Source organism: Eutrigla gurnardus (genome assembly GCF_963514095.1).
Source record: "Eutrigla gurnardus genome assembly, chromosome: 4".
Classification (NCBI taxonomy): domain Eukaryota; kingdom Metazoa; phylum Chordata; class Actinopteri; order Perciformes; family Triglidae; genus Eutrigla; species Eutrigla gurnardus.
The window spans coordinates 2,191,966-2,204,768 of record NC_139918.1 but is presented as its reverse complement, the minus strand read 5'-3'; the positions used below and the strand labels follow the sequence as shown (position 1 = coordinate 2,204,768).

At 42.1% G+C, this 12,803-nt stretch overlaps 1 protein-coding gene across 2 annotated transcripts; it reads right to left on the bottom strand.

The window, feature by feature from the left end:
- Window positions 1-284: 284 nt before the first annotated feature.
- rnf2 (ring finger protein 2) lies at window positions 285-11,998 on the bottom strand. 2 transcript variants are annotated; one of them, XM_084008510.1, is made up of 9 exons: window positions 11,924-11,998; window positions 10,406-10,502; window positions 6,449-6,609; window positions 5,297-5,379; window positions 5,042-5,174; window positions 4,854-4,953; window positions 3,339-3,511; window positions 1,427-1,616; window positions 285-413 (listed from the first exon to the last, which is right to left on the bottom strand). In XM_084008510.1, exons 2-9 carry the CDS (start codon window positions 10,490-10,492, stop codon window positions 312-314), a joined length of 1,029 nt encoding a protein of 342 aa, XP_083864636.1. In that variant the 5' UTR covers window positions 10,493-10,502; window positions 11,924-11,998; the 3' UTR covers window positions 285-311. The 2 variants fall into 2 exon arrangements, with proteins under 2 accessions (XP_083864636.1, XP_083864635.1); XM_084008509.1 differs by having other exon boundaries at window positions 6,449-6,616; window positions 10,407-10,502.
- Between the last annotated feature and the right edge of the window lie 805 nt (window positions 11,999-12,803).

Below are 12,803 nucleotides of genomic sequence, written 5' to 3'. Positions count from 1 at the left end.
ACTCCAAATACCACCGACAGCCCATCATCACTTCTAGTTAGCTGCTGTACTGATCTGCTACCTTCTACTGAGAGAAAGATAAGAGAGACAGAGAAAAATACAGAGAATATAAAACAAAGGTATTTTTTTTCTTTTTACAAGAGTCCTTTTGAGGGTTACACAAACCCCTCGCATCTCCTTCATACACACATTCCCCTCCTCTTGTTTCTGTGTGCGCAGGTGTAGTCAAGTCCATGTTTTTCTTCCTACTGGTGACCGAGTGTGCGTGTGTGTGTGTCTGTGTGTGTGCATGTCTGTGTTCTTAAGTGTGTCTACTTGTGTTCTTTAGTAGGAGCAAAGTAGAGCTCCATGGGTTTGTTCACCTTCCAGTACTTTTCGCTGACCAGCTCCAGGGAGAAGGAACCATTCAGAACCTGTGAACAGAGTTGAGCAGATGAAACATCCATGCAGGTTCCCACTCTGACCTTCTTAAATTAACCCACAGCAGTTGCTTCTCTAAGGATAGAGAAGACTTTGCTTTCTGCTTTCTAGGCTTTCTATATGTGTTTTCAGCATCAACGTTGTGTATGATGATGCCCTTCGCAGGACGCGGAACTTTTCTGCGACTTAATTAAGCAAAAGGAAAAAGGAGTTGGCCCCCGCTGGTGCATTCCCTCCGTGTCCGCCATAGTAGGTTGGGTTGAAGGTGAAGAGGGAGCTGTATAGCACACCGCATCACGCCGCAACTTCACACCTTTGCATTCACTTTGTATGCGATAGAACTGCACAAAACGTTTTGATTTGCGTTTGGTGTGAACACACCTTTATACTTATGTATTTGGGATGTCAGTTTTATTTCATTTTGCTTTCAAACACCTGACGCCTCTTAACTAGTAAGTAACCACTCAATTGCAAAACAAAAGAAAACCAAATTGATGTAAAACACAAGAGGTACTTTCCTTGCTCCACTGACTCAATGAGCTATGCTGCCACATTTGTAAGCACCAGTAATATTCTCTTTGACAAGCTGTTCCTCTGAGCATCTTAGCTTTATTATTACTTTTAACTGTGCAGCTGACAGCAGCTTAAACAGTTAATTATTATTATCCCTACTGCAAACACTGCTCTGTTGTTATCAGGAAAACACAAAGATGAATGTTTCCAAAGTTATTGCTAGAACTGTAATAAAGTACTCATCAGTACTCTGTATCAGCAAGTACTGAAATTTACTAGGTATTACTGTTGGGGGAAATTGCAGGAACGGTGAATTCATTTATATTGGTACAGACTGAAAATTAAGCACAATTAATACTTGACATAGGGTGGGTGCAGTTTTTGGTGTGCAGATGATCATGCTCTCTCTGTGTGTGTGTGTGTGTGTGTGTGTGTGTGTGTGTGTGTGTGTGTGTGTGTGTGTGTGTGTGTGTGTGTGTGTGTGTATACTCACAGTGAACTGGTTTCCAGCAGTAGGTATGTAGATGGTGTACTGTTTCTCTGAAGCTGCCTCCACATTAACAGGACTGGCCTCTGAGTTTCTCCTCAGCTCCTCCAGAGCCAGTCTGACGGCCAGGTATTTAGACAGGTGATCCACTGTGGCATTACCGGACGTCTTGATGTAGCGAGGGACAAACTCCACACTGTAAACACACAGAAAAACTCAAACATGTGGAAATGAGCCAGCAGCCACAGCTGATGAGGACATAGTAACTAGCAGTTCAAAGGATCATAAAACTCATGGTTCGGGTTCTGGTTTTTAATCACGCATCGGAGAAGCAGAAAAAGGGCGGCGTTCTATTTGCCTGCGCTACTGCAGATGAACCATATCAGCAGATGTTTGTTTTGTTTGAGCATCTGCTGTACAAGGCTACAGGCTGCTTTCTCACCAATGTCCAGAGAAAACATACAGAGTTGGTCCACCAGCACACGACTGCAAACTATTCATTGGTGATGGAAAGAAACAAAGTACATTTCCTCAAGTATCGTACTATAGTACATTTTTGATACTACTTCTACTCAACTACATTTCAGAGGAACTATCTTGTAGCTTTTAATTCTCTACAATTATTTATGTGTTAATGAAATACAATAGTGTAACATTTAGGGTCGGTAATCACTAGCGCGGGCTGCACGGTGGTGTAGTGGGTAGCAGTCTCGCCTCACAGCACAGGGTCCCGAGTTCGATTCCCGGGTCGGCCCTGGGTTCTATCTGTGTGGAGTTTGCATGTTCTCCCCGTGTAAGCGTGGGTTCTCCAGCTTCTCCCACAGTCCAAAGACATGCAGGATGGGGATAGGTTCATTGATGACTCTAAGGCCCCGTCCACATGGAAACGTTTTTTGTGGGTAAACGCACAAGTCTTGTGCATTTCGCCCTGCCATCCACATGGACCCGGCGTTTTCGCTGCCTGAAAACGCACTTTTTTGAAACCAGCTCTCAGGGTGGAAAAGAAAAAAACGGCACCCCTCCGTTTCGTGTTCGTTTTCATGTAGACGGCGAAAACGAATAAGATGATGTATCGGCCCGCCCCTCGAACCTCGAGCCTGACTTCTTCCCCTGCGACGTCTCGTAACAACAACGGCGGCCTCCGTGCTCGTAGCAGATATTCTGCTCGTCTGTACGACGGCGTATCAGGGCCGCTGTATGGAGAAAAAAAACGGAGCCGAGAGAGGGGGGCGATATTCTGGGAAAAAAGTTGCAGATTTGCTACTTTATTACGATGCTAACAAACAACCGCTAGCTAACTTCCCATGAATGTAGGCATTTATTTGTCTAATTAATCCATCCCAACGTGTAACAACGCCTCGTCAAGGTCCTTAGGGTGACGGCTGTTGATGCCTATTGTTTATACGGGCCAAACTCTGGGTTGTGTTTAAGTGGTGTTGGTGAAAAGAACATCACTTTAACGGTCGGACTGCTTTTCCTTACTCAGAAGCACGGTAATAAATACTTTTAGACATACTCTGGTGGATTATGTGTTTGATGGATTACAGGAGATGCTCAGAGAGTCTCACTTATCAGTACTTTGGTCAGTAATAAGAGCTGTGTTGTTGTTTTTTGTTAACAGAGTTCTGCTGATACAGACATCAGCTCAGAGTGGGACTGTGCAGCCAATAAGTGGTTCTGTCCTGCTTAAATATGAATATATATGAATATTTATATACATTTTAATTTACTTAAAGTACCACTAGGTTTTAAACAGGTATTGAGATACTCTTCTAGGATTGGTAAAGCATGTAACACTCGTAGCAACAAGATTTCTCGGTTATTCAATTTTTTCAATGTCTCAGCAAACCAAAGTAGTTTAGTATTTTATTTGTGACCCCGGAATGAGCCTTAATCCAAGCTGTATGCGTGACACTACCTGTTGTGACCGTCATCCTTTTCCATCAGGGTGGGATGTGGCCTGAACACCAGTTCTATTTCGCTGGCACCACCATCGATCACAGAGTCCCCGCCCCCGTTCTCAGCAGCATTATCCATGTCCAGACCACTGTCATCACTTGTCTTGGTGCGCTTAATGCTTGGACCTGCCTCCTGGGAGAAACAGTTAAAAATAGCAATTTGACAATGAAAAACACACCAAGAAAAGATAGCTTTCAAACAGTCTCATTACTAATCAATGTATGCTTATATTTATATATATTATACTCATATATTCAAATAATGCAGCGCTCAGTCCTTTTATAATAAAAATGCAGCTCTGCGCTCTGTCCAAAATCCCTTCAGCTCACCTCCCTGATGACGAGTGTTTACTAGAAATACACTTTATTGCCAAAAGTATTCACTCACCCTTCCAAATAATATAAATCAGGTGTTCAATCACTTCCATGGCCACAGGTGTATAAAAGCAGCACCTAGGCATGCAGACTGTTTCTACAAACGTGAAAGAATGGGTTGCTCTCAGGAGCTGATGGACGAGTCTGGGTTTGGTGGTTGCCAGGACAACGGTACTTGTCTGGCTGCATTGTGCCACGTGTAAAGTTTGGGGGAGGGGGATTATGGTGTGGGGTTGTTTTTCAGGAGTTGGGCTTGGCCCCTTAGTTCCAGTGAAAGGAACTCTGAATGCTTCAGCGTACCAAGAGATGTTGGACAAGTCCATGCTCCCAACTTTGTGGAACAGTTTGGGGATGGCCCCTTCCTGTTCCAACATGACTGTGCACCAGTGCACAAAGCAAGGTCCATAAAGACATGGAGGAGAGAGTTTGGTGTGGATGAACTTGACTGGCCTGCACAGAGTCCTGACCTCAACCTGATAGAACACCTTTGGGATGAATTAGAGTGGAGACTGAGAGCCAGGCCTTCCCTCCAACATCAGTGTGTGACCTCACAAATACACTTCTGTAAGAATGGTCAAAAAGTCCCATAAACACACTCCTAAACCGTGTGGAAAGCCTTCCAGAAGAGTTGAAGCTGTTATAGCTGCAAAGGGTGGACCGACGTCATATTACACCCTATGGATCAAGAATGGAGGTCACTTAAGTGCGAGTCAAGGCAGGGGAGTGAATACTTTTGGCAATATAGTGTGAGAGGCGACTTGTCGGGACAGTAACGTCTCAGTCATGTTCTCTGTGTTGTTCTCTCTTGTGATGACTCTGAGACGTTTCTTCTTGGAGATGATGTAAAGCCATGTGTGTGTCGTATTATGACGTGATGACGTATGTACAAGAGGGAACCGTGCCAAGGTCCGTTTGGGCTTGGAGCAGCGTGAGTGCAGGCCGGCGGAGGACTGGGGTGGGGGGGTGGGGGCAAGGCACAGTATGGATCAACTGGCCCTAGTGTGTCTGGGCCCTTAATGTGAGAGTTAGTAACTGGTACACAAAATGCATCCACATTGTCACGCTTGATAATGTGTGAAATATCAAAAGTAGCAACATACCTGGTTGCTGTGGACAGAAGCGTTGCTACAGTGGGAGGAGTCTCCATTGTCCTCTGCACCACTACCATTCTCCACTGTGTGTCTTTTACCACGCTGCAGTCTGAAAGAATCAATGCAAACTTATTTATTAAAGAGACAATTTTATGTTTGTATCTGCATTATTTGTGGATGTTGAGATTATCATGTACCTGGTCATAGCCTGTATCTTCAGCCCCTCCTCTATGCTGTGGGACAGGGCTTGCTGGTTGTTGTGTTTGCTGATGCGAGCCAACACTCTCTCTTGGTGGGCTTCATACTCATCCCGGCTGGGATAAATCTTGCCTGAAATAGGAGAAATTAATATAAATCAAAATTTTCTGATATTTTAAAAAGTATTTTGATGCACAATATTCAGTTTTTCCAGATTGTTTGTGTGAGTGATTAAACTTCCTGTGGTTACTTACTAATCAGAGCATCAAAGTTGGGGTCTGGACGCAGTGACCTCTTGGACACCAGCTTCTTACGACAGGTGGGACACTCTTTGTTACTGTAAAGACGGACACAGAAACATCGTGAAATCAGAAACTGAAACAATAGTGCCAATGTAAAGATGAAGACTTCTATTAGAATGCAGCACATTTCAAATTCATTTTCATTTCTTCCTAGGTATGTTTCAAGGAGCAGTGATAAGATTTAGTGCCATCTAGCAGTGCAACCCTGTCTCTTCCTGGTTTAAACTGCCATCCAATACCTGCTAACTCCTCACTCCTAACCAGTCCCCACGTGGTAGGATCCGCAAATGATAACACAGCCGAGTGCATCTCAAAGTCCCCATCCACTACTCCGCACACAGTGTGGGGATAAAGGTTTGTGTATGTGTGTTTGGCTAACAGCTAATGGAACGGATGGTGTTTAGCTCATTTGGCTCACACACACTGCTGCATACCCCATGGCTGCTGTTTTGCAGCTCACTTTTATTGTTTTGAACAGTGTGTTTGGCTAACTGCTAACAGAACTACCAGTATATACACACACACAGACACACACACACACACAGACACACACACACACACACACGAGTGTATTATAAAACTTGAATGCAAGCAGAATGTTCGCACCACTTGTTCTAAGTTTAAACGAAGTGTGTTTTACGCGAAGCTCTGCAATTGTGGTATCTATTCATTCAAACACGCAATAGTCTGGGGTTGTTGCAGACAGACTAGGTGGAGATCTGCACTCTACTGAGTGCTGAGTACTAGTTAGGGCGCACTCAAAACTAGGCAATCAGTACCGTGCCCAAGCATGTTTGACCCCAAAGTCCAGTTTTGTTGTCTCATGTGAGTTGAAGCAGGACATAGGGCAATGCTCCGTCCATTTAAAAATGCCGCTCAGCTCTCTGTCCAAAATCCACCCACTTGTGAGCTCCATTTACATGCCCTGATGTGTTCACTCAGTAAAGTTGTCATGTTCTCTGTGGTGTTCTCTATTGTGATGACGGCCGGCCAATTCAAATATTCAAGAGTGCTTTCAATATACAATTAGGCATGTGAGTATTGATCTCAAACATACATGACTGTCCTTCGAACAAATGCTTTCTACTACATGGAAAAACGTACCCAGATCTTAAAGCTGTGATGATACAATCAGCGCAGAAGCGGTGCAGACACTCTTTGGTTGTCATTGTGTTCTTCAACATGTCCAGACAGATAGGACACATAAGTTCGCTGTGCAAGGACCGGGGCGACACTGCTATTTCCAGTCCATCTGTTATAGCCTCCTGTGCCAGTACGAAACAGATCAAGAGGAAGGTTAGTACACACAAAGATGCATCTATGTGGGACAATATTGCCAAAAATAGCCAAATATTAGGGATCCACCAATACAGGTGTCCGATACTGTACTCCTAAACAAACAATACCACTGTAGCAACGTGACATTAAGTCGTCATCAGTTGAGCCTAATAAGACACCCAGCTGCGACAATAACCTGATGCATAAACATGATAATTACCTGTGAAGTTGTCAGCTATGTGTCTGTGTGCTAGTGTACAAACACTACTTTGATGAAATTGTACCTAAATACCAGTAAAATTAACAGTCTAAAATGTACTTGAGTAAAAGTAAAAAGTAGCTAGTTTAAAATGGACTTAACCCCCCCTCCAATTTTTTAACATCCGTTATCCTCCAGCAATTAAAACTAGGGCAATTTACTGTGGATTAATCACGAATAATCACGACCATTCCTGATATATATGGAAAATCCCCATTTTCTTTGTATATTGTTGTTGGAATGAAAAGATAAATGACAGAAGATATATGCACCAGAATGTGCCTTTTGTCATTTCACAAAATACTCGTAATCGTAATCGAAAATCGGATTTTGAGAGAAAAAATCTGGATTTTATTTTTGGGCAAAATCGAACAGCCCTACAAACAACATCAAGAACACTTTAAAAAAGTTGTCTGACGTAGTACAAACAAAAAGAATGAAAACACAGTAATATACTGAAACTCTCTGATTGTTTGTTTTATTGTTAGCTTGGGGATTTCTGTGAACATAAATGAGTCCATGAAGGGTAAACCTTGGATTCGGTTGGTAAAATTTGTTGGAAGCCAGGAGTCTCCACGGTGTTAATGGATCTGGTCCATGTTAATGTATTCAGCTACAGTCCTGTTTATTTATTCATTATTGTTGGGTTTCTGGTGACTTGGCACTAGTGGGAATCATCACTCACCTCACGATTTGATCACGATTCACAGGGTCATGATTCTAAATATTAGACGATTACTGACTTTGGATTAAAATATAATGTGAATATCTCCTTAAAATATTTCAAACCCAATTTTTGAAGCCGTGCAGTGTAGTTTTTTCATATCAGTACCAATTCTGATTAATATCTTGCTCTTACGGTTTATTCTACATTCTTTAATAATAATACATTTTATTTATTTTATAACCTTAGACTATATATTATTGTTCATTCTATGTTATTACGGCCTATTAGCTGGTTTGGTTTGCATTGAGAAATCATTAGGCTAACTAGCATGCTATAGGCTATCTGAAAAGCACCATGCCAGTCTCTAGGTTTGTGAAGGGTATGTGAGGAGTGAGTGCTTGACCGACCACGCACCCATCACAGTACCGATTGAGTTTCTGGTGCGTTTGATTCAGAATGACAGCGTTCAGACGGCAAAACCAGCTTTCCCAGCGCCGAAGACCGTATCCCACAATCAGTTCTGAAAACTACGACCGACCGGATCACTCGCTTCGCCACACTGGCTCAGGTTGGGTGAGACAGGACCGGCATCCTACGCTGCGAGGTGATGTGGCTAACACCACGGATGATGTTCGTGTCTGTGCTGGGACAGATGTGACAGGAACAGCGCCTTTCTGTTTTTTTGTTGCTCAATAAGCTGAACACTAAAGATGCACCGATCGATCGGCAGCTGATCGCAATCGGTTTTGATCAGAGTTCTCAAAATAGATCAAAGCAGGCCGATCCGATAACGTTGTAATATAGACAGTGCATTGACTGCATGCAGGTTCACACCGGCCGCGGAAGTGCCGCAGAGCGGAGCCCACTTCCTTTCGGCGCGCTTGTTGAGCGATAGTGTAGTTCAGACCAGACGCGAAGCGCTGCGGTCCTACGCGGCCTTCCCACGCCGTGAAGCGATCGTTTCGGCATCTGCTCTTTTTTTGCGCAAGCCGCGAGTGATCCCGTCAATTCTGGCAGTAAGTCACACAAAGAAACACGAGACAATCCGGTTTCAAAATAAAATACCGCGATTGACAAATGCGATAATATTTGTGTATCTAAACAGAGTAGAGAGATGAAAACAATTAATAAACGTGAAGAGTAGATAAACAAATATGTGTATTTCAACGGTATATCTACACTACTAACGTCTAACTACCATACACACTCTCTCTTTCTCTCTCTGTCTGTGTGTGAGTGTGTGTCTGCCGGAGCTATAACAAGCTGTATACACTGTATATATACAGCCTGCAATAAAACGGTGGTCTATTTATGATACTTTCTCATCTTCTAATTTTTATACTTAATAATACAATGTCAATGTTGTGTAAGAAGAATCACAAATTAAATATATGAAAGTTACATAAGACAACAATATAGAAGAATTTATGGATTTGACGCTGTGATCGGTGATTGGCAATATCGGGATCGGCAGATACTGCTTTGGGTGATCGGTGATCGGCCCTAAAAATCCTGATCGGTGCATCTCTACTGAACACAGACTACACTGCTGCATTCATGCTATAATCTTACTGCTGCCTTAATGTTCACCGTCAGACACTCTCTCCACCGGACACGCTAACATTACATCGGGCTGTCATACCCTGAGAGATTCTTGCAGCAGACACACAGCTGACAACTTCACACCTAATTTAACTGATGTGGTGGAGACTGACTTTGACTGTCTGTTTAACGCACATACGGCAGCTGGTGGTAAATTATTGATTCAACATGTTTGTGCATCTGGTTATTGTTGCAGCTGGGTGGCTTATAAGGCTCAGCTGATGAGAGGTTAACGATACGTTGCTGCAGCGGTATCAGGTGGAGTTGTATCAGCGTATTTTTATACTGAGTACGAGTACAGTATCGGATGCTGGTAGTGTGGCATCCCTAATATTTGGTTATTTTGGGCAGTTTAAACATTATATTTTATTCCTTGTTTGGCCTGGTGAGGGCCAATAACATTGTAGGAAACACTGTTAATCACTGAAAACTGCTGAAAATAGAATCGCTGCTGTATGTCCCGCCTGAATTTATTTAAACAGACAGACAGGACTAGACTTTTTGAAACTATTAGTGAGCTGCATGAACCACGTGACCACCTGCTGGAGAGATGGGGTGTTGTGACTCTGTTTTTCAACAGCACTGGCTGGAGGGCGATCCCCTGAGAATTTCCTACTTGCTGTTGCCTATATGGCATGCCATTTCCAGTAAGGATCACAATATAAAACATGCGTTTTCTGTTAAAAAAAAAAAAAGTACAAAAGTTGGAAGAAAGCAAGTACTACTCACCAATCTTTTAAGTGGTTAAATCTGATCCGGATCACACAGCTGATATGTACATGGTATTTTCATTACATAATGCAATTCTTGCTGTGTCTCTTTCAGTGTCTCTCCTTTTGCAGGTGAGTTTTCTGTCTTCAAAGTTGTTTTGTAAATCATTTTCATTCCACTTGACCTAATGTCACTTTTCATTTTCAATTAAAGTAAGCGTCAATGTGTGACGCCATGGAGTGCATTCTGACCGGGAGATGCCACAGTGACGATTATTTTTCCTATCACAACTGACTATAATTTGTCATACTCAAATGTCTGTTTCCCATTCAAATACATATTTGAATTAAGAGTTGAGATGTGTAAGATTACTTTCCATCCATAGCAATATCTACGTATTTAAAAATAGATTTTTGGAAGAGTGAATAGATTCAGAAATGTCAGCATGGTGTGTGATTGATGAAAAGCTGTTTAAACTAACAAACAAAAGCAAAATGATTTTGATAAGAATCTGTGAATGAAATGATATACTATGAATTGTTACCTGTGGAGTTCTCTGTAGCTCATACAGACTCAGCTCCCAGGTCTTACTGAGAGGTTGAACCCCATTGGTCTGAATTGTTTGAGTCATCACTGCAACACTGAAACACAAAAACAAAAATCAGCCTGGAAATCTAGGGTGCAATGGACACATCTTCTGTTGATTACAAATGGGGATTCACTTCCTCCAATACCGTGTAATGCAAGGACTCAATGCTTGCATGTGCAAGCAAGAGTCTGTGTCTTCAGGAGTGTTTTAAATTGTAAGGTTTTACAGCAAAGGCATGCATTTGCTAAGTATTGAGACTGGAATTAAGACTTGGATTATACTGCATGAGTTGCAATTTCCCAGTTTTAAAGGCTGCATTACAGTAAAGTGATGTCATTTTCTGAACTGTTCCGTTTTATTATTTGCCGACTAATCGACAGTTGCTGTACCCTGATAAATGTTTACGTTATACATCCATTTATTTTCTTGTATCTAACCTCTATAGGACATTTAAGTTGATTTCTAAAAGTAAATTAATGCCGTAAATTAATAAGAAACAGCACCATTTGAAAGAAGTTAGTCAGGTGTAACACACAATGGGTATTGGGCCTGATTGGCTACATATTACATGCCTCCATAATCTCCTTTAGAAAGGGAAAATAGATATACTCAAATTGCTGTAATGTTAGTTGTGGGGCCATGCTGCCTACATGTGACAAACGAGGTGAAAGTGGGGGTGGTCTGTATTAAATGCAATTTGACTATTGTATTGTGAATTTGAAATCCAATGCCTCTTTCCCCAAGAAAAAACAAAACCAACAATGGAGACCTTGGGAAGTCTTGACCACAATGTAAACAGCCTCTGTAAAGGTAACGTTACAGCAACCAGCAATCCATATTAATAAACAAAACCGTGTAATGACTTAATTACATACCCAAACTAGATGCATGTCCTCTATGGTTGCTATTAGTAACGTTTACGTTAGTGTATGTTTGATAGCGATGACAAGATGAGGAATACCTACACATTCACATTAAAATCAGTCCATCTCAATGGAACCATCTTATCTGTTACAGTTAATAGTCGGACCCCGTCACAGTTTTCATATAAGATCTGTTTGGCTCGGCTAATGCTAACTAGCTATCATAGAAGCTAGCTATTCTTCGTAACGCTAACATCAGAGAAAAATAAGCTTACGATATAGCACGTACCTAGCCGCCAGAAGATTTCATGCACGCGCGAAACAGTTTATTCGTGTGAATTCAAATATTAGAATGAATGATACATAAAGCTAATAGCTAAAATATTGCGAGGGAGTCGTGAATGTAATCTGTCGCTGTAATAGAGGGGAAAACAACAACAGAGAAAAGAGCCGACGGACCAATCTCATGAGGTGAGCTATATGGCCTTTTTAACCATGTCCCACGTTTAAGCAGTTGCAAACTTGTATGCGAACGGTCATCGATACACAGATGTAGGCATAAAGAAGATACAGTCTTAACTTGCTTAAATATGATTGTTTCTGTACTTACATGTTCAGTTGTTAGTAAGAGTCGATCCAGCCAGCGCGTTTAGGCGAAGGAAATATGGCGGATGTAAAAGAAGCGATGCAGTCTGGGAAATTGAGGCGCTTAACGAGGCCCGGGGTCCTGAATGGGCTGGATGTGCACAAACAACGGGCATCTTATATTTAAATGTACATTATTCGACAAACAACACAACTCATGGCACTGAATCTGAGCCACCCAATCCTATCTCCGGACGCGGGTAAGAACTGAGCCGGGTCCTAACATGGGAAAGACTGTCAACCACAGCAGATCCGAGCCCGGATTCTGAATGACGAAGACGTTTTCAAACTGAAATGAGCTCATCCCACAGATCGGATGGTAGTGAAAGGGGGAGCTGGATGAGTAGACTAGTCAACTATATTTTTACATTAATATCATGTATGTCACCCCTTCTCAGTCACTCACGCTGGTTGTTGTATCGTGATGTTGTTCACCTTGTTACCGCTAGAAGACGTTCGCGTTCTAGTATAGTGCATTAGACATAACTTGGCCTATACACTTACTTATATAAACACTATATACTTCTGTTGGTTTAAGGAGGTTTTATGAGTAGCTGGTTGATGTTTATTTCCGAAAAGATAACTTATCATGTTCTTTCAACACAAAACATTTGCTACACACTTAAAAAAAACACGACAGTTTCCATAAAGAATACAATTAAAATAAAATACAATGTAATTAATTAATTTCGGTTGAGGCTATGGTCTGTAACGGAACTTGAAACATGTAAACGATAAGACCTTGTATTGATTGCAACACCCCCAATACAACAACACGAACCCCACTAAAGTGGGGGTGTATGTGTGCGCGAGCGAGGCCGCGGGGCGTGGTAACCTAAAACAAG